General features: G+C 38.9%; 1 protein-coding gene across 6 annotated transcripts in view; it reads right to left on the bottom strand.

Annotated features, from left to right (window-relative positions):
* The window catches only part of Phka1 (phosphorylase kinase regulatory subunit alpha 1), a 116255-nt gene that overhangs the window by 66873 nt on the left and 26231 nt on the right, over positions 1–23151 (bottom strand). For all 6 annotated transcript variants that reach the window (XM_048336066.1, XM_048336068.1, XM_048336067.1 and 3 more), the window contains exons 7-13: positions 20146–20244; positions 18218–18364; positions 13933–13986; positions 12656–12778; positions 9284–9379; positions 8473–8580; positions 5892–5970 (exon numbers count right to left, since the gene is read on the bottom strand). In XM_048336066.1, the coding sequence (XP_048192023.1) occupies positions 5892–5970; positions 8473–8580; positions 9284–9379; positions 12656–12778; positions 13933–13986; positions 18218–18364; positions 20146–20244 (706 nt within the window). The remainder of the gene's footprint in view (positions 1–5891; positions 5971–8472; positions 8581–9283; positions 9380–12655; positions 12779–13932; positions 13987–18217; positions 18365–20145; positions 20245–23151) is intronic.

Raw genomic sequence — 23151 nt, 5'->3', positions numbered from 1 at the left:
CAAATTAGCCAAGAAGTACATAGGAAGGGGATACCAGTTGTAGGTCTTGGGTCCAGGGATGAAAAGTGTGTTTACACACGGGAGACTAGGGAGAAGCCACAAAGACTTTAATATTGTCATGGCATGAAGGACCTTAAATAGTAGCAAAAGAAATGGGATTTGGAAAGGTACATCGGTTACACCATCATAGATGACATAAATGTCATATTGGGGTTATGATTTCAAAACTCTATTTTACAGAACCTCAGAGTACTGCAGAGGGCAATGCAGTAAAAGTAGAGGGGACTAAAAGAGTTAAATAATTTTTTGAGGTCTCAAGAACATATTTACACAAAAACTTAGTTTTTATTTTATAAAACTCTTATTTAGTGTTTCTTATGTGCTAAGCACTGCCAGATGCTAAGGATTAATAGGCAGACATTATGAGTCCTGCAGAAGGACCATACAAAAATGACTTTGATAGAGGCAACAGTAAAAGTCGTGGAGAAATTGTTCCAGATCTTATCTGAGTACATTGGAAACCATGTATACTGGTATTAGAACTAGGAAACTGAAAGGGAATACCAAAATCGAGAGACACAGGGTAAAAAGACAAACGACTACAAAAGCAATACTTGCAAAACTGTTTGGTGTAAATGAACTGAACAACTCATGGGGGGAAAGGGAAAGGGAGAGGGGGAGGGGAGAATGAGGGAGGAGGTAACAAACAGTACAAGAAATGTATCCAATGCCTAATGTATGAAACTGTAACCTCTCTGTACATCAGTTTGATAATAAAAATTAAAAACATAAGAAAATAAAAATAAAAACAGCATGGACAAAGGCTTATGGGAACAAGGAACAAGGCAGATCTAGGAATTATAAAAAGTTCTTTAGTTTTGTGTTTGTGGTGCCAGGGACTAAACCCAGAGCCACAACCATACAAGTGCTTCTAAGATTGGACTACAAGCTTGGCTATAGCTCACACCTATAATCCTAGCTACTCAAGAGTTGGAGATCTGAGGATCATGATAAAAGAAGTCAGCCCAGCACAAGAGAACTGGAGCAAAACGCTTAAGTGTGTATCACAAGTGGCAGAGCACCAGGCTTGAGTGAAAACACCCAATAAGAGCATCAGTCCTGGAATTCAAATCCTATTATTGGCGCACACACACACACACACACACACACACACACACACACACACACACGGTGACATTCCTAGCCCATAAAAAGTTCTCCATAGCAGAATGTGGAATATGTTCAGCGATGAGAAATGAGTGCAAGCCAAGGTCAGAGGTCAGATCATAAAGAACCTTGTAAGCCATATTAAGGAAACTAGCAATGGGAAGTCCTTGAAAATCTGTAATCCCAGGAATAACATACCCAAGCTGCACCATGGAAAAGATTATACTTAGGTTGAGAAAGTATAAACTGATTATTTCCATATCTAGGCTACAGAAGTTATTTTTAAGTAAAAGAATAAATGGATAACTTCTCTGTACATCACTTTTAAAATAAATAAATAAATATAAAAAATAAAAAGAATAAATGGATAGACTATAAGTGGCCTACACAGAAGACAATGGAAAAATGTATTACTATAACCTAGGTGCTCATGGCTCATACTTGTAATCCTAGTTACTTGGAAGGCTGAGAATGGCAAGATTGTGGTTCAAGGCCATCCTAAGCAGAAAACTTCATAAAACCCCTTTTCAACTCATAGCTGAATATGATGGTTCATGCTTGTCATCCTAAACTATGTAGGAGTCTTAGGATCATGGTTCAAGGGCCAGCCTGGGTAGAAAAGTCTATGAGATGTCATCTCAACAGATCTAGATGCTATGGTATACATCTATCATCCCAACTACAGGAAGCCTAAAATAAGCAGATTGCAGTCCTTGTAGGAAGTAAAATCATTTCTTAAAGATGACTTGTGAAAAACAGGGCTAGAGGTACAGCTAAAGGACAGAGCACTTGCCAAGCAAGTGTGAAGCTTTGAGTTCAAATCAGTACTGCCAAAAATCAGTGCTGTAATATGAGGGTGATATTGATAGGCAGCATTAAGATCAAGCTACTGGTAAGAAAACTGGATGGATTTCCCAAGTATTTCATAAGAAGCTAGAATTGTTAACTAATTTGAATGCAGAAAGCAAGAGAGAAGAAAATCTAAGCTGAGTTTGTGTTCCTGGGAAGACGGCATGCCATTTGATGATATTGGCACACAGGAGGAACAGCAGGTGTGGGTGGTACAGCAGAAAGGTGCAGCTGATTAAATTTAGTCAGGCTAAATGGATGGGGCATGGGAGTCATATACATGGGGCTATCTTAAAGGAAGCTGCTATAAACTGGGCACTAGTAGCTCACACCTGTAACCCTAGCTTCTTAGAAAACTAAGTTCTGAGGATCATAGTTCATGAGCCAGCCTGGGCAGGAAAGCCCTTGGGACTCATCTCAAATTATCCAGCAAAATGCTACAAGTGGAGCTGTGACTCAAGTGGTAGAGTGATAGCCTTGAGCAAAACAGCTCAGGGACAGTGCCCAGGCCCTGAGTTCAAGCCCCAGGACTGGCCAAAAAAAAAAAAAGAGAGAGACTAAAGGTATGGGCTGGGGATATGGCCTAGTGGCAAGAGTGCTTGCCTCGTATACATGAGGCCCTGGGTTCAATTCCCCAGCACCACATATACAGAAAATGGCCAGAAGTGGCGCTGTGACTCAAGTGGCAGAGTGCTAGCCTTGAGCACAAAGAAGCCAAAAAAAGGAGGATGAAGATGCTCTCCATTCTTGAGTCATTAGCACAGAAAGGGGAAAATACATAGAGATGAAGATAAAGAGAATGCAGAATATAACATTGAGAATGGAGTGGGAGGTTTCTTGTCTCATGGCTTATACTTGCTAATGGCATAGCAGGTCATACCAGTTTCTGAGTGTAAGGAAAGAAGGAGTTGAGAAACGGGAGAAGGTTGTAGGATATTGAGAAATGAGTAAATTTTCAGAGCAGTAGAACTCTCAGGAACAACAACAATTAAGGGTCAAAGAGAAGAAGGGGAAGGATATTATGAGACAGAAAAGTGTTTAATATAGGTTAAAGAAAACCCAAGAGAATATGGCATGAAAGAAAACATGGAAATTAAGAATTTTCAGAAAGATTAACGATAAATAGAACCGAAATATCCACTAAGATACAGATATAACATATTTACTGAAATAAGAAACACAAACATCACCAATAACTTTAGCAAGAACATTTTCTGAGCAATAAATCAGATTATAAGGGAGAGAAGAATGAATGTAATATGAAAGGGGCAGAAGTTTGAACAAGAAAAGTAAAAACTAGTTGGATCACTAGAGGAATCTGAACAAATAAATAGATAGGGGAAAAATCCCAACAAAAATACAGTGGCAAATTTTGAATACTTCATCCAAGAGTAAGTTTCTAGAAAAGGCCAGGAAAGAGAATAGGATCGTGCATCAGAAGGGGAACTTGGGCTTGGATAGGAGAAAAACTTTTTCTGAGACTTCAGAAAAGGAAGGAAGGGAAAGTATGATTGTTAGGGTGGGGAGGATTGGGAATCTGACAAATAACAGAATATAATGATCAGCCATAAAGTAGCAAGCTAAGAATTAGGCTAAACCAAAAGTCAGAAGCTGAAAACAGAGGTTATTTCGGTTAGTGGATGAAAAGATTAAAATTGCTGACCAACAAGGATTAACAGAAGGTTGAGTTGGAAATTATGTCTTTTCAGTGCCACAGCATACTCATTTGATATTTTCTCTACTAGCTTTAGCTGGCCAGGAATAGGATCAGATAATACAGACTGTAAACTTGATCTAGGGCTTTAATTATTTTTGATGCATCTAACAGTAGTACGATGCATTGACGAGTGAGGTATTTTGCTGATCAACCATGTAGTCAAGAAGAGCAGGTGGAAGACACAGAAACAATTGTAATGGGACGGTATGGTGGTGTATACCTGCAATCCAAGCTACTCAAGATGTGGAGATCAGGAGGACTATAGTTCAAAGCCAGTCCCTGCAAAAAAGTTTTCATGATTCCTTCACAACTAGTAAAAAAAAAAATCTTGGCATGGTGGCATACACCTATCATCCCCAGTGACAAGAGAAGTGTAAATAGAAGAAGAACCATGGTCCAGCCCAGCCCTACTAGAAAAATAAAACAAAAAAGCACTGGAAGAGTGGCTCAAGTGGTAGGGCATATGTCAAGCAAAGTGCCCTGTATTGAAATCTTAGTATCACAAGGAAAAAGCATAAAAGAAGAATAAAAAGAAAGTTGAAGTGAAATGAACCTAGTAGAATACTGGAACTATAGATATATAAAAGTGAAATGCTCAAAGTTTGATCCTTGTTGTGAGTAGAATAGAAGGATTAGGTACATGAGTTATGGAAATCCAAGAATTTTGAAGCTAAAGATGTCACATTGCATCTACAACAATGCTAAAATCTCTTTTTAAGGCAGACTTTGGGGAGGAAGAAGGCTATGAGCTGAGCCTCTACATCGCCAATGAATAAATGTCTTAGAGTAACTAGGCCATCAACATAGCTGAATGTAAGCCTCAAAGCAAAACGTTTTCTCAGAGAAAGGAAGTGTAATGGTCTTTATAAAATATTTGCTAAAGACAGAGATGAGTGAAGCCTCTGTAGCACATAGAATTATACATACAGGAAGCTTTAGCAAATAGGATTCTTGGCTGGGAATATGGCCTAGGGGTAAAGTGCCCACCTCAAATACATGAAGCCCTGGGTTCGATTCCTCAGCACCACATATATAGAAAAAGCCGGAAGTGGCGCTGTGGCTCAAGAGGTAGAGTGCTAGCCTTGAGCAAAAAGAAGCCAGTGACAGTGCTCAGGCCCTGAGTTCAAGACCCAGGACTGGCAAAAAGAAAAAAGAAAAAGAAAATAGGATTATTTTCCATAAGAATCAAGTCTAGAGCTATTTTAAAGGAGCATTACAGAAGGACTTAATACTATATTGGATAATGATGGGGAGTCAAAAACCATCTCAAACATGAATTGAAGAGGAAGGATAAGCAAATATAGTCATTATATTCAATGTACTTTATGTAACAATGGAGCTATGTAACTTGAGGGGAAAGATGGGATGGGGAAAGATGGGGGAGAATGATGGGAGGGGTGACACTGTTCAAGATACATTGTACTCATAATCTGACTTCTGGATTTAAAACCCCTCTGTTACAACTACTTAATAAAAATAAATAATAAAAAACCCCAACAATCTCAAGACTTTTATCCTAGGAAACCAGGACAATGGTGCTACCACTGGAAATGATAAGCAAGGGAGAAAGAACTGCTGTAAATGGATGGAATGAAGGGAATTGATCAGTGGTAGAGATATATATTTTGTAAGTATTAAGACTAGAAGTCTTCATATGTAAACAAACAATGCTTAGCCCAGTGTTTTGCAATAAGGAGATGACCTCAAATTTAAGTTGATTATTAGGAAAAAAAGTAGATCTTAGACATACTCTCCAATGAGATAATACTAGGAGGTAGCACTAGTAAGCCCATACAAAATATGTAAATACAGAAATAATCGAGTGTGAGAGTAGGTACAGAACCATAGGAGGTTATGAAAAGGAGTACAAGCAGAAAAAAGTGTTTGAGAGAAAACAGATCTAGGAAGCTAAAATGTCATGACAGGAACAAAGAGTGTGATATATGATATAATATCTTGGAATCCTATGGAATCACCGATTCTTCATTTGATTTTGAGTATCAGTAATTTTGAAACCAAACTGAACTAAATTTATTATATATTTTTTGAAACCTAATAAAATAAAAAATGAAGACAAAACTCAAATTTCTGGCCCAAAAATCTCTGTCCTTAAGCAGACTTTGAGTACAAAATTTCTGCTGGGAATAAGAATACATACCTTGAACCACAACATCTGGCTTTGGTACAGTAGTAAACCTACGGTTCAGTGGATCAATTTCTCCAGGAGCTAAAAATCCCTAAGAAAACATATACACACAAAAAATAAATAAATAAATAAATAAATAAATAAATAAATAAACCAAACCAGATTATCGAGGCAAGGTGTAGTAACACATACCGTAACCCCAGAATTTGAGAGAGGCAAAAAGATTTCAAGTTCAAGAGACTCTGTCTCAAATTTAAAATCTGATTATTAGGTCTAAAAATAAATAAAACTAATGGTTTAGGGGAGGTGTTATTAGAAAGGAAACAAATGCCCTCCATGAATAAAAATGTTTGAATTCCATCTAAATCAACTTTATTGTAGTTCATTGTAGTGGCTGCCAAAATACTTTATTTTGGAATTTGGTTAGATAAAAATTATAAAGAAACAGAAAGTTGATGGTTATTACTCTATCTTCTCTGGATATACCGATGATGATGATGATGATGATGATGATGATGATGATGATATGATCATCAGTCCACAATTCTTATTTTAAACCATTGTTTCTGATTTTCATTTGTCCATGTGTCTCCAGTTTCACTTGAGGTTCTATCCTTTATGAAATAAGATGAGCTACTCTCTTTTTATCCCTAATAATGCCACCTCTGTGTGTGTGTATGTGCATGCGTGCGTGCGTGCGTGTGTGTGTGTGTGTGTTTCTCTCTGTCTCTCTCTGTGTCTTGTTGGTCGTGGGGCTTGAACTCTGGGCCAGGGTGATCTCTGAGCTCTTCAGCTCAAGGCTGGCCCTCTACCACTTGGGCCATAGCACCACTTCCAGTTTTCTGGTGATTAAATGGAGATAAGAGTCTCACGGACTTCCTGCCCAGGCTGGCTTTGAACTGTGATTCTCAGATCTTAGCTCCTGAGTAGCTAGGATTAAAGGCATGAGTCACTGGTGCCCAGCCATATCTCCTTTGTTATTTTACTTAATCTAGTTAAATTAGGTTTTCACTAGGAAAGAATAGCTTTAAACAAAGCATGCTGCCAAGTATTGCTGGTTTCATGTTCATGTCAAGTAAAGATTATAAAACATGCTCATAGGAAAAAACACAAAACAAAAACTAAAAGTGCTGCAGAGAATAAATAAATGGTCACATATAATGAAGTCAAAGAATCTGTCTCAAAAGCATACTCAAACCATAAACCAAGATCTTCCAGAATAATTACATGAACATAATGTATAGTAAGGAAATAGATTTGCCTGTAGATATGGAAAACTTTTGCGAAAGAGAAGCCTTCTGAAAATAACACAAAGAAGTTGGACATAGAGCCAGGAACTGGTGGTCCATGCTCAAAATCGGGAAAGTGAGATCTAGAGGATCACAGTGTAAGGCAAACTAGTGCCAAAAAGTTCCGAAGTCACCATCTTCAATTAACCAGCAAAAAGCAGAGCTGGAAATGTGACTCAAGTGGTAGTGTCAGCTGTGGGCAAGAAAGACAACTGTGAGGCCCTGAACTCAATCCCCAGTACGACCTTTCTTCCCCAAACAAAAAAAGCTTAACATACAGATAAGTGCCTCATCAAGGGTTGTCTCAACAGAATTTGATATAAGGAACATTTGGAGAGGCTCTTATTAAAAAATAAACAAAACAAAAAGACCACCATTTTCCTAATCACTTGTCAGAGTACCTAAAACAGTCAATTAACTGAATGGAAGAATGAGAAACATTATACTATTTGTAAGGATTATACCTTAATCCAGTAATTCAATACCTAAGCACAACTGCATTCATGAGTCACCCACCACACAAGACACTGAGGAGGCTTTTTTTGTTGTTTGTTTTTTGTGCCAGTCTGGGGCTTGAACTTGGGGTCTGGGTGTCCCTGAGTTTTGTTTTGTTTTTTTCTCAAGGCTTGAGCTCTACCACTGAACCACAGCTTCATTTCCAACTTTTCTGGTAGTCAATTGAAGATAAGAGTCTTATAGGCTTTCCTTCCCAGGCTGGTTTGGAATAGAAATCCTCAGATCTCAGTCTCCCAAGTAGCTAGGTAGCATCAGCTAGCCATCCCGCCTTTGGAGGAGGGGTGTGTGTGTGTGTGTGTGTGTGTGTGTGTGTGTGTGTGTGTGTGTGTGTGTGTGTTGCCAGTCCCGGGGCTTGGACTCGGGGCCTGAGCACTGTCCTTGAGCTTATTTTGCTCAAGGCTAGCACTCTACCACTTGAGCCACAGTGCCACTTCTGGCTTTTCCTGTTTGTGTGGTGCTGAGGAATTGAACCCAGGGCTTCGTGCATGCTAGACAAGCACTCTGCCACTGGGCCATATTCCCAGCCCCTTGGAGGAGTTTTGCAAGGGAAAGATCTAGGGCTTGGTTCCTAAGCAGCTCCAAATAAGTGAAAAATTAGAAAACCCCTGTGGAGCAAGAGGAACATGGTTGCCAGGGAGCAAGAGATGTTTGCCAAGTGCTGGCCATGCTCTCCACTCTGGAAGAGAAGTTATAATTGAGGCAAAGTACAAAAAGACAAAAGATATTCTTGTGAACTACTTGGTGACTAAGTCAGGAAAAGGTGGGAAAGCCCTGATGTTTCCTCTTACCTCTGCCATCAAGCTTCCTAAAATATACAGGGACTGACCCCACATGTGAGGCAACTTCCCCATGGGGACTCGGTCCACAGTGTGAGGATTCTGATATTCTTCATCAACCTAGATGAACAAATAAAGAGGCCAGATGAGAGGTTCTACAAGGCTGTGATGCTAGACAATAAAAGCCCAGTGTGCATTGTGATTTGTTGCCATACCTATATAGTTACCCAGGCAATGCACTGAGAAGTCAAGCACTATAACAATCATTTAGAGCCTCACTCCTCAGACTGTAATGTGCATAAAGTCACCTGGGGATCTTATTAAAATGCACATCCTGGTTGAATAGGCATGAGGGAGGCCAGAAATCTATTTTTTAAATAAACTCTTAGATACTTCATCCACATCAGAAATGATGACTATCTCTCTCCATGTTTTATGCTCTTTCACAATAGAGAACAGGAGCAATGGTATACCCAACTGGCACATTGGGAAAATGAAGACAAGACATACTACATTTTCCAAGCCTGTTGTACTAAAAAAAAAAAAATCCTGGTTTACGGTCCTCAAAGCAGGGAAGAGCAAATTCTGAGAGTTTGCACAGAGTTTCACTCTGCTTCCACCTACTGATTTTATCTTGGAATAAGATTTGGCCCTGACTGTATCTCACTGTATAATAGCTCCATAATTGAGACTGTCTTACAATTTATTTCTAATGGAATGAAATAATATTTCAGTTGTCCTACATCTACAAACAAATGGTAAAAATTGTTTGACTTAAATGAGGCAGACTTACGAAGCTATGGCTCCTCCCCTCTCAACTCACCCGGTTGGGAGGAACACTGTACAGCTCTGGCAGAAGTGGAACTCCATTTTTGCCTTTGATGAGGACTGCATCAAGAGCCTCTCTATACTCTTGAACCTGTAGAGAAAAGAGGGGTGGAAAAACAAACTTTTAGAGGGTTCCTGTGGGGACCTAAGAGAGGGCCATCATCAGAGAAGGAACTAATTTAACCAAGTTAAAGATGAGAGGGAGAGGAAAAGGGAGTGGTATTTAATAAATTCTTGTTGTAGGCTAAATATTAGGCTAGGATTTTTGCATAATTGAACACATTTACTTTAACAAACATCCTACTGCATACATGAAATTGAAGCCATTTACAAGAAAATTAGGATTAAAGAGGTTCCAAACTGCTGGAAGATCATAAAGCATATATATATGTTCAGGGTTTAGCCCAAGTCAGCCTGTCTCTAAAGATCTGTCTGATCTACTATGTACTACCTTAAGACTACCTTAAGTATGCTTTCTTGACCTTTACAATGTACTGGCTTTCTAGTGGTACTCATTGGACACTATGTTGGAAATGAACTATAAAACTTGTGGGTAAGGATAAGAGGGAAAAACTTGGAGAGAGCAAAGAAATGGGTGACATTTTCTAAAAAGAAATGCACTATTACCTGACTTCTGAAATTGTAACCTCTCTGTATATCATCTTTATAATAACAATTTTTAAGTAAACTCCTCAGAAAAGATGTACTGGCTTTTTATATGAACATAAGGCTTTGTGCTTGGCTAGATAGGTGCTGTACCACTGGAATCAAACACTCCATCCTTTTTTGCTTCAATTATTTTTCAAATAGGGTCTTGCTTTTGCCTGGGCCAATATCCTCTACTTGTGATTCCCACATAGTTGGGATGACAAGTGCGTGCCACTCACACCCAGCTTTTTTTTTTTTTTTTGGCCAGTCCTGGGCCTTGGACTCAGGGCCTGAACACTGTCCCTGGCTTCTTCCTGCTCAAGGCTAGCACTCTGCCACTTGAGCCACAGCGCCGCTTCTGGCCGTTTTCTGTATATGTGGTGCTGGGGAATCGAACCTAGGGCCTCGTGTATCCGAGGCAGGCACTCTTGCCACTAGGCTATATCCCCAGCCCACACCCAGCTTTTTTATTGATTGAGATGAGGAGGTCTCAAACTTTTTGCCCAGGCTAGGCTCAAACCACAATGCTCCTAATCTCAGTCATTTAAATAGCTAGGTGTAAATGACCATAACTTCCATAGTATTGGCTTTTACAACTGCAGTATGACCTGCTAAATTTAGTTTCTAGCATAAAGAGGTTTCTGTTCATTAACAATTTGTTGAAGCTTAGCAGTACATAAAATGCTAAGTAAAAAGGATAAGGTGGCTGGAGATCTATTTCAATAGTAGAGTACTTGTGTGGCATGTACAAGACCCTGGGTTCATAAAAATACAAAACCAAAACAAAACTATAACTTATAGTTCGAAAAATGCAGTCAGTTCTGCCACAATACAACAGCATCAGCTCAGCTAGGATCCTGGTAAAACACAAATTTGTTTAACGCATTTGACAGTTTAAGGAACAAACATGAATTTCATATTTGCTTATGCACAATTTGATCCTGAGAATGCACACAGTTGAAGTAAGCTGTATAAAAATATGCAACACACACACATGCACACAACTCAGGACACACCTGCAGTTACATCTTTGTATTCCACTGCATCTAGTCATCCTTCCATCACTTTTCTTTTTTACTTTAATATTTAAAAATTAAGTAGTTGTTCAAAGGGGTTTCAATTCAGTCTGAGTTTATGAGTATAATGCATCTTAATCAATGTCACCCTTTCCATTATTCTCTCCCACCAGTCGCAACCTCACCCCTCTTCACAGCTTCTTAACTTACGCTGGCTGTGAGCTATTTGCCTTCCCACCTCTATCTCATGGCCTCTTTTTAATTGTTTTCATGCAAGTCCCAGGGCTTGAATGTAGGGGCTCAAGCTTGTTGGGCTTGCTTGCTCATGGCTGGCATTGTACTACTTGAGCCACACCTCCAGTCTGCCTCTTTGCTCATTAATTGAAGTGGAGTCTCGTGGCCTTTTCTGCCCAGGCTGGCTTCAAAATGTGATCTTCCAGGTCTCAGCCTCCTGAGTAGCTAGGATTATAGGTGAAAACCATCACCACCCGGCCTCAAATTGTTTTTTAACTTCTCCTCTGTTTCACGTTTCTTTAATTTATCTCCTTCCTTTTTTTTTCTTCCCCTTTCATACAATGGACACATGAGCTAGATGGGTGAGCTGGCAGGTTGGCAGGTACAAGGGCACATACAGGCACAAACCAGGTTGTGGTCATTTTCAAGGTAAAAAAGTAATATATTGGGGTAGTTATGTATTTCCTAACCAGCTAGCATGTTAAGATATATTTTTACTAGGTTCCTATCAGTTTGTTGCTTACAAACATTTTAAGTACTATGACTATTCATACATAGTATGGTGAGTTTTTAGGAATGGTTAGTCTCATAGCAGAACTGACTGTACTTTGAACTAACATGTAAAATTCAAAGCCCTTTACAGTTGTCTTTAAAATGTTATTATTGTTCTCATAATCATCATTGTTATTGTCATTGCTTGAAATGGTCTCTGTAGCCTGGACTGGCTTTGAACTCATGGTCCTCTGCCTTCTTCAGTGCTGGGATTACAGGCAGATGCCACCACATATTGTAAAAACTATTTTATGAGGTACAGTATAACAACTCATTCTATGTATAATGTCCAAATCAGGGTATTTAACATTATTATCTTAAATATTTTTAAATATGTTGTACCCAATTATATTATCATTTTCTTTTTTATTATTTGTGTTATATAATAGTAGTGTAATTGATATTTAATAATTAAGATTTTTAATTTTTTGATATCTTCCTTGATGTATAAAGAAAAACTATTCTCATGTAGAGAGAAATGGAAGAAGTCAATGACAATATTTGGGCTATTCAATGGTTGGAATTGAAGCCAGAGAAGATGTGACTCCGTCTCTCTGGTGTTAATTTAGTATACTGAACTACAAGTTTTTTCTTTTCAAATTTTTATTATCACACTGATGTACAGAGAGTTTCATATGTTAGGCATTGGATACATTTCTTGTACTGTTTGTTACCTAGTCCCTCATTGCCCCTCCCCCTCCCGCTTTCCCTTCCCCCCCTCCATGATTTATTCAGTTCCCTTACACTGAACAGTTTTGCAAGTATTGCTTTTGTATGAACTACAAGTTTCTAAGGGACAATTCTGTCTCTCCCCATCAAGAGGACTCCTGCTTAGACACGGGGTCAGTATAGCCATTAACTCACAGAGGAAGCTGTATGAAGGAGAGTTGGTTGAGAAGCTCTTTCCAATTCATTACCTGTTCTGTGTTGCCACTGAAGATCCCATCAAGGATAAAGTATGTCCAGAACAACGGCCATTCACACTCAATGTTTTCAAATAGCTTTAGCTCAGCTGGTTCATAATACAGACGATTGGGATCCTAGTACGAACACAATAAAGTCTGTCTCATCACTCAGAGAAAGTAGACAGGAAAGGCTGCAAGGACATGTACATACTCCTTTTCCCTTAGCGAGAACTGTAAGGTGACTTCTATGTAATGGAACTAGGATAATAATGTATCACAGGAGGATAAAGAAGAAGTCGGTTTGGCTTGCAGTATAGGTGTATTTGGTTTCACACTTATTAATTTTGAGGTAGTAGTAGAATGTACAAATAGAAAGGCTTGGAAGGGCAACTAGAGGTCAGAGCTTGAGAATAAGCCTCCTAGAGGTAACACATCAAACATAAGTTATAAATGAGCTTTGTAAAAAAGCATTATCCAAAATAAGCCATCTGCCCAAGCATAGAGCCTTCATAAATCCTCAAAGTGGAGTAAGAGAGGAACAGGAAGAGAAGATTCAAAGAATCTGCTAATGGTAACAGAAAATGGACTATAACAGGGACCCTATTTGATGTACTGATGGAAAGCATTTTTCCTTTATAACAATCATATATTTACAGAGGCACTTGGAAACTGTAAATGCTCTGTTTTTGCTTAAGCCTTTTCTTAAAACTAATTTATTTCGTGTCAAAGTGATGATGTACAGAGGGGTTACAGTTTCATACGTAAGGCACTGAGTACATTTCTTATCAAACTTGTTCTATTTTGCTTAAGCTTTTTTTTTTTTTTTTTTTTTTTGCCAGTCCTGGGCCTTGGACTCAGGGCCTGAGCACTGTCCTTGGCTTCTTTTTGCTCAAGGCTAGCACTCTGCCACTTGAGCCACAGCACCACTTCTGGCCATTTTCTATATATGTGGTGCTGGGGAATCAAACCCAGGGCTTCAGGTATACGAGGCAAGCGCTCTTGCCACTAGGCCATATTCCCAGCCCCTTGCTTAAGCTTTTGTTCACTGACCATCAAGAAGTTCTTTCCTGTAAGTAACCAGCTGCAAAAGGTGATTGGACTGCACCCTCTTTAAAAATATGTCATCCAGAAAGGCCCACAAACTAAGGACATGGTAGCTAAATCCAAGAAATAAAGTGAGGTTATCCTGTTTAGTAATCTGCCTGAGTACCATTGTGAGGTAAATATTCTCTTTGAATGAGGCTATAGTGTCGGGATCATTCTACCATACATTTACACAAGAAATATACCTCTTTAGGAGTTTTATATCCATCTCGTAGGAAACGACAGCAACCATAACGACCCTGGGAACACAGAGAAGAAAGGTCAGAAGTTTGTATGTTGGTAACGTGTATAATTAATCAGAAATATATAGTTGGCAACATTGACATATACCAGTCTCTCACTACTGCAGACATGACACTTAAAAACAAAAATAAGCTGGCGGGGGGAGGGTGCTGGGAATGTGGCTTAGCGGTAGAGTGCTTGCCTAGCATGCATGAAGCACTGGTTTTGATTCCTTAGCAACATATAAACAGAAAAAGCTGGAAGTGGTGCTGTGGCTCAAGTGGTAGCGTGCTAGCCGTGAGCAAAAAGAAGCCAGGGACAGTGCTCAGGCCCTGAGTCCAAGCCCCAGGACTGGCAACAAAAATAAAGTTACAAAAAAAATAAGCTAGGGGGCTGGGAATGTGGCTTAGTGGTACAGTGCTTGCCTAGCATGCATGAAGCCCTGAGTTTGATTCCTGAGTACCACATAAACAGAAAAAGCTGGAACTGGTGCTGTGGCTCAAGTAGTAGACTGCTAGTTTTGAGCAAAATGAAGCTCAAGGACAGTGCCCAAGGCCCTGAGTTCAAGTTTCGGGGCTGGCAAAAAAATAAGTTAGGCACTGGTGACTCACACATATAAGTCTAGCTGCTCAGGAGGCTGAGATTTTAGGATAAGGCTTCAAAGCTAGCCTGAGCAGCAAAGTCCATTTGACTCTTATCTCCAATTAATCACCAAAATCTGAAGCTGTGGCTTACGTGGTAGAGTACTAGCCTTGAGCAACAAAGCTCAGGGACAGCACCCAGGCTCTGAATTTAAAAGCCTAAAGACCAGCACAAAAAATGCATTTTTTAAATTTTCAGATAATTTTACATTTAAAGAAGACTGTCATAAAAATACAGAGTCTCTATGCCCTAATACTAATATTTCACACAATTACAGAACATACATAAAAAATTAATTTTGAAAGGCTGGTGTGTGGCTCAAGTGGTAACTTAGGGATGAACTTATTAGGATACCAATGATTTTTCCATTGGTATCTTTCTGTCCTAGGACCTGATTTGGAATCCCACATTGTTGTCATGTCTCCAGAGTCAATTCCAATCTATGACAGTTCCTTAGTCTTCCTTTGTTTTCCATAACCTTGACATTTCAAAAGCATTTATCAGTTATTTTGTAGAATATCCATAATTTCAGATGTCTGACATTTGTCATGATGACACTGAGATTATGCAGTACCAGAAAAGACATCACAGAGGTCCCGGGTCCTTCTCAATGCACTGTAGCAGGAATTAAACAATGTCACTGGTGACTAATTGATTTAATGTGGTGTCAGTTGGGTTTTCTGGTGGAGATACCTAAGTAAATGTCTTCTTTTTGTTTATACTTTCATTCATTGATTTTACTATCAGTAGGTCTCACTTGAAGCAACTGTTATTGTGGTATGTACCTAATGGTAACGTTATTTCCTTCATTCCTTCAATATTTATTCATTAAAATTCTCCTATAAGAAAGATTAATCCCGGGCTGGGGATATGGCCTAGTGGCAAGAGAGCTTGCCTCGTATACATGAGGTTCGATTCCCCAGCACCACATATACAGAAAACAGCCAGAAGTGGCGCTGTGGCTCAAGTGGCAGAGTGCTAGCCTTGAGCAAAAGGAAGCCAGGGACAGTGCTCAGGCCCTGAGTCCAAGGCCCAGGACTGGCCAAAAAACAAAAAAAAAAGAAAGATTAATCCCTTCCTTCTTGTTTATTCATTTTCACTTATTTATATCAGTGTGAAAGTGTAGATATTTCATTTATATTTTCATTTATTATCAGAGTATTCTAATACTACAATAATTATTTTGTTCAAATTATTCCTATATTAGTCACTGGATCACTTTCCATTTAGTTTCATGTCCTGTTGACATGTCCCATTCCTTTCTTGTGTACTCATACTTTCTGAAACCAGAAGATGTTCAGGGTCTTCTTGTATCTTACCTGCTCTGGTCCTCAAATTAACCACTTCTCTAAGAATTCCAGATTTCTTTTAGGGGGAATGATATTTAAAAACCAAAACTTGGATAATAGTAGGTGTGCTCACTATCTTTGGCTTCTGTCAGTGGACAAAATTAGGAAACATATAAAAGTAGGCATACATTTTTACATTACATAAACACACGTTTGTTCACCCTAGTACCACCTACTCCCACTTAGCATCAAGGAGTTGATTTTAGCCTTTCCACTAAACCTATTTTTTGGGGGGGTGGTGTCCATCTTGGGGCTTGAACTCAGGACTTGGGTGCTGATCCAGAGTTCTTTTTGCTCAAGGTTAGTATTCTACCACTTTGAGCCACAGCTCTACTTCTGGTTTTCTGGTGATTAATTGGAGAGAGGAATCTCCTGGACTTTCCTACCTGGGCTGCTTCAAACCATGATCCTCAGAGGTCAGCCTCCTGAGTAGCTAGCATTATAGGCATGAACCACCAGAACCCCACTCCACGGTCCTTTTTAAAAGCTGCTTTAACAGTGAGAAAACTGGCTCTCATTATCTGCTACATAAACTATATATTTACTTATTTGTTCAGCGCTTGTATACAATTTTTTCAGAATTGCTACACCAACGCATTTATTTATTTATTTATTTATTTATTTATTTATTTATTTATTTATTTTGCAGTATTGTGGTTTGAACTCAGGGTCTGATGCTTGCAAGGCAAGTGCTCTCAGCCAGATCCCATTCTTTTTTTTCTTTCATTGTTTTGCAGGCATGGTCTACATTTTTGGTCAGGGGAAGGCCTGGATTTCATTCTTCCTACTTATACCTTATATGTAGCTGGGAAAGACAAGTGTCTGCCACATGCCTGGCTTTGTTGAAATAGGGTCTCAATTAACTTTTTTCCTGGACTTACCTCAAACCACAGTCCTCTCTATTTCTGACTCCCAAGTTGTCGATTATGGGTATGAGATACCATCTGTACTCAGTTGCTAACCCATCTTTTTTTGAGAAATGTTATTAAATAGAGCAAGAATTCACAAACTTGTTACTAAAATGCCAAGCAGTGAATATTTTAGGTTTTGCATGTCATATTACAGTTTGTTTCAACTACTTAGCACTGATATCATACTTTGTGCTCTAATAACATATTATTTATAAGAACAGTTGGTCAGCCAACAGGCTGTAATTTACTGACCTGTGTTGTACAGTATTTATGGTTTAGGCTTAGGTCAGCAACTTTCTTTACCTTCTTCAAGGTGATCATTCAATTCATTTGAAATATAGTCAGTTTTAAGTTGCATTCCACTATTTTCATCACACCTCATTGAATTTTTAACTTTTCTTCCAGTGGTATACAATTTATGTATCTTTGTCCAAACCTATATGTGTGTGTATGTATGTACATATATACATATGTATATTCATTCATTCATTCATTCATTTGTATACCAGCACAGTTCCACAGAGAACTGTTACATTGCTTTCAAAATTTTCCAGGGCTCTGTCTTCATATATGATCTCTCCCTCCAACTTCTGTCAACTACTAATCAGTTTTTCTCCTTTGAGTTTTGCCTTTTCTAGAATGTCATATAAAGGGAATCATACAATATATGGTCTCTGGGGTCTGGTCTTTCATTTAGCAAAGTACTTTTACAAATCACCCATATTGTCACACAGATTAGTAGCTTATTCCTTTCCATTGCTGAGCAGTATTCTACCAGGATGGTATGGTAACTATTTATTCGTCCCTCTGTTAAAAGTTTCCAGGCTTTTGCAATCATTACTAAACCTACCATAAACATTGTGTGCAGACTTTTCTTTTCGTATAAGTTTTCGTTTCTGTAGCTATCTAGGAGTAAGTTTGGTAGGTATATACTTAAACTTCTAAGAATCTGCTGTTTTCTGAAGTGGCTGTATCATTCTGCAACCTCAACAATGAGTGCAGAAGCTGTTAACATCCTTGTAAAGACACTACTTACAGGAAGACAACTCAGGGCTGGGAATATGTCCTAGTGGCAAGAGTGTTTGCCTCATGTATGTGAAGCCCTAGGTTCAATTCCCCAGCACGGCCAGAAGCGGCACTGTGGCTCACGTGGTAGAATGGTAGCCTTGAGCAAAAAGAAGCCAGGGACAGTGCTTAGGCCCTGAGTCCAAGCCCAGGACTGGCAAAAAAAAGGAAGACAACTCAGAAAAAACTAAAAGTTTTTAAATCATTGATATTGGTCCCTAAAGGCACTAACCTACCCTTAAAGTCACAGCCTTGAAGAAATATGGGACAAACAAGCCTACCTGAAGCTTAGTGATGATCTCCTGTTTTGTGAGCTCCACCAACTGGCTGTCCTCTACAGCAAAGGCTGGGAAAGAAATCACTGAGAGAAGACTAGCATCAACTTCTTTGGATGTTGAAGCCCGGGGCAGTAGCGAATTAAGGATAGACTAAGTGAAAGGAATTCAAATGCAGTGTATTAAGAAATATCTTAGCACTGTAAAACACATTTAGTTTGAAAAGACTTACATGGGAGATCTTCTAGAAGAAAAAATCCTAAACACTATTCAACAGAGAGATATTCCTTTCTTGGCCTACTCTTAATGCTTCCCCATTTGGATTCTAAGCAGTTGCTCACAGACAAAGCATCATCCTCCCTACAGCCCTGTTGCTCTATTAGCAGATATTTAGAACAAAGTTAAGACAAAATGTAGTTGCTGAGAAACAGAACAGGGAGGGCTTAGCTCCTATACCTCCAACATATTGCCTTTCCAACTTGAAAAATATTTTTGTTCTCTTTAAGTAGTGGTACAATGAGTTGTCATTCAACAAAGTGGCTTATGAATACAACGCATTTTGAACAATGTCACCCTGTTCATCATTCTCTCCAATCCCTCCCAATTCCATCCCTAAGCCTGACTGTCACTTCCAGTTTTCTGGTGGGTAACTGGAGATAAGAGTCTCACAGATCTTCTGGCCTGGGCTGGCTTCAAACTGCAACCCTCAGATCTCAGCCTCATGAGTAGCTAGGCTTACAAGCATGAGCCACCAGTATCTGGCTCCTCATTTTCTTAATTTTGTAGGATATGCATTGAATTTTATGACTGTGTTCTCTCCTTCTTCTCTCCATTCATCTTCTCTCTGCTTTATCCCAATCCCCCCTTAGGAGAAACCATTTCCTGGTGTTTATTTTGTGAGCCTTTCCACATATCCATGTTAAATTTTGTGATTTTAAAATTAAAAAGCAAATTGATATTCATTAGTACCCCATGTACATCTAATCAGAGAGAAGAAACTTAAATATTTGGATATTAGGAACAATCCTAAAACCTGATGGAGATGCATATTTACCCCATTAACAGTATAATCTCAAATGATGTATTACCCTAGAGTCTGAGGGTATAGTTCAGTGGCAAAACACTTGCCCTGAGTTTAAAAACTCCATTACTACCAACCAGGGACAAAAACTGTTTCAGAGGAAGTAGTATGAACACTCACATGGGTTGGTAATATGGCTTAGTGATAGAGTGCTTTCCTAGCATGCATGAAGCCCTGGGTTTGATGCCTCAGTACCACATAAACAGCAAGAGCTGGAAATGGCACTGTGCTCAAGTGGTAGAGTGCTAGCCTTGAGCAAAAGAAGCTCAGGGACAGTGCCCAGGCTCTAAGTTCAAGCCCCAGGGCTGGCAAAAAAACTCTCAAAATCTAGCATCTCTTATTTTCTCTACATGTTCAAAAAAGGAGATTATCAGGAAGACACCTTGGTTTCTTATATAACAGAAATTGAGAATTCCATATACTATGGTAGAGTCATTTTATAACCTTGGTTAAGGGAACAGAACTATATCTATTTTGTAGACAATATTATAGCTGGGGTTGGGAATGTGGCTTCGTGGTAGAGTACTTGCCTAGCATGCATGGAGCCCTGGATTCAGTTCCTCAGTATCACGTCAACAAGCTGGAAGTGGAGCTACAGCTCAAGTGGAAGAGTGCTAGCCTTGAGAAAAAGAAGCTCAGTGATAGTGCCCAGGCCCTGAGTTCAAGCCCCAGGACTGGCAAAAAAAGGACAATGGTTTATCTAAGTATAAGTTGCTTAGTGATAAACATTTATTGGCACATGGTAATACATCAGATACTATACTGTTATTCATTGCTCCTTAAACGAAAGACTGTGCTGTTTGAATTGGGGCAAGAATAAAATGTGCTATAATATGGTCCATTATTCCCTTACCTGGCAATGCTGTACTTCATCAGCCAGAACATGGATAACTGACTGGGGCCCACCTTTCACGCCAAACAAGTCCAGTTCATCTAGTGCTTCCAGGGCTGCCTGTGAAAAGCAAAGTAAGAGTAACCTCAATGATGAAGTTCAAGCTTAGCATGCAAAAGAACTGGGGTTCAACCCCAAGTACTATAAAGCAAAATAAACAAAACAGAAATGTATCTTTTCCTTATATCCTGGTTATTTGTTTTATCTTTTTGAACTCATGGCTTTGGGCCTGCTAGGCAGGCATTCTGTCACCTGAGGTCATGCCCCTAACCCCTTTTTTGTTTTCATATGTGGATTTGTGCTTTCTACCTGGGGCTAGGCTCAAGATTGAGGACCTCCTACCTATAGCTATGCAGCTGGGATTACAGATATACACCACCATTACTGAGATGGTGGGGGCAGTTCTCACTTACTTTTTGCCAGGAGTTGGCCTCAATCATCAAGAAGTTGGGATGATAGGCATGCACCACCACACCTAGCCCTTAGTGTAGTATCTTATCTATGCACATGATATATCTTTTTTTGTTTGACAGAACAGAAAACACAACATTCTTTATCTTCAAGGGCTTCTGAGTTTTAGGGTTAAAATGGAGCTTACAACACTACCAAGGCAAACACACTTTAAAAATAATTTGAATGTAGCACAAGTTTATATTAAATCATTCTTTTAGCAGAGAAGCTCCAACTAAAATACTAGCACATGAGGAATGCTGACAATGGGGCTGGAGGGGTGGCCTAACTGGCAAAGCACTTACCTAGCAAGCACAAAGCCCTAAATTCAAACCCCAGAACCACAGAAAATGCTAAAAGTTGTGGGACTACATGATAACACAACAACCATTAGACAGTACCAAGTAGATGATTTTCAACAGAGAGGTGAATGTCCTAGAAAAATACTGTATTCAAGTTTTAAATAAAATGTTATTAGTCAATAAGGCAAGACAGGAGTTTGTGTTTTGTTAAAATACACAACGCATTTTTATTGGGTGTGGGCAACAGACTTCAAAGCCTCTTCCTCATGTTGATCTGAAACATTGTAGCTCATGATCAACAATTCACCATCTCCTCCTTATACTCCAGCCTCTGATGGCCATTATCCTACTCTCTACCTCTAAGTATTGAACTTTTCCAGACTCTACCTTTTAGTGCTTTTAAAAATAGAATTTATTAATTCCTTGCTTCAAAATGTATCTTCTGGTCATAAAGTAAAATATATGCCTAATGTTATATTTTGAAAACAAAGTGAAGTATGAAGAAAGCAAAAGATCTCCCCAAACAACCACTGTTAATGTTTGTCCATGGCTCCTATTCATTTTTTCTAGGTATATCTGTATAGTCTAGAACACATTTGACATTTTACTTCTTACAGTTAATAGTATAGCATAAGTGTTTTTCCATGTTATGAAAACACTTCAGCATAATATTCTCATATGGCTGAAATAGTTTGGTCATTTACCAACTGTTGGAGATTTAGGTTGTCTTTTATGTTGGGCTACAAGAAGCAGCATTCTGATAAACTTCCCCTGCTAACTCTAAACTCCTTTAAGTCAGGAATTGTGTTGTCATCAATTCTAAGCACACAGCACAGCATACAGTAGGCTGCTTGTGAAGCTAATAAAGAGTTCTTTGTTTTCATTTTGAGTTGCTTTGGAAGCATTAATTCCAAGTGGCAGAATCACTGGGTCAAAGGATGTGAACCATTTTGTGGAATATAATGCTAAACTGCCTTTTATGATTGTTACTCCAATAGACCATCACTAGCAGTAGATGACAGTCCCTTCCTAATGCAGAGTATCTTCTTTTCTTGATTTAATAAAATAGGAATATGTGTTGCATTAAATTGCTGAAAAGGTTGGGTACTATTTTAAGTATGTATTCCCCCATTATGATGCCCACTTGACTAGTATCTGAAGAAAGTTGACCTACAACTTGTTAACAACAAAGGGAAAAAACAGAAAATCTGTAGCAGAAAAATCTGTATGCTACCACCTTAGTAAAATAATTGATCAAGATGCATCATACTCATAAACTGACATGTTGAATTGAAACCCTTCTGCACAACTATTTAAAAGTTAAAAAGACTGACTGAAGATGTGCAATAAAAGATGAAGGGGACCTGAAGGTGCTGCTATATCAGAGGTAGAGTGTGTATTGAGCACATCCAAGGTCCTAGATTCCATCTCCAGGACCAAACCAAGCAAGACAAAGCCCACCCTACATTCTTTAAAAAGTTCATAGATAATTAAAGACAACAAAAGATGGAAATATATTGTTCCACATTAAATGAGCCTAAAGAGATATCCAGAATAACATACTATAATATCTCTGATGAAGCAGAATCTGAATTTTACATGTGGTTTAAAAGAATAGTTTGGTAAAGGTCAACATGCATATTAAGACTGTATCTAGGCCAGTGGCAGTGGCTCATGCCTATAATCCCAGCTACTTAGGAGGCTGAGATCTGAGGATATTGGTTTGAAGCCAGCCCTTGCAGAAAAGACTGCAAAACTCTTATATATAACCACCATGAAGCTGTAATTGGAGCAGTGACTCAAATGAAAGAACACCAGCCTTAAGTGCAAAAGCTAAGGGACCATGCCCAAGCTCTGAATTCAAGCCCCATTACTGGTATACACACACAAAAATATTTTATCGATGGCAATGGTACACAAGACTTCCTTTACTCATACTTGCTAAAAACAAGAAGGAAAAATCATGTAATAGATGGGGTGAGATTGACTGGAATACAATGTAAATATGTGTAAAGATATAATGATAATGATAATAATAATAATAATAATAATAATAATAATATCTCTACCCCAAATAACTAACTTAAGCTTATTTTTTTTTTATTTTTATTTTTTTGGCCAGTCCTGGGCCGTGAACTCAGGGCCTGAGCACTGTCCCTGGCTTCTTTTTGCTCAAGGCTAGCACTCTACCACTTGAGCCACAGCGCCACTTCTG

This window comes from Perognathus longimembris, chromosome 28 (genome assembly GCF_023159225.1).
Source record: "Perognathus longimembris pacificus isolate PPM17 chromosome 28, ASM2315922v1, whole genome shotgun sequence".
Classification (NCBI taxonomy): domain Eukaryota; kingdom Metazoa; phylum Chordata; class Mammalia; order Rodentia; family Heteromyidae; genus Perognathus; species Perognathus longimembris.
Note: the sequence above shows the minus strand (reverse complement) of the source record. Positions and strands in the feature narration are given on the sequence as shown.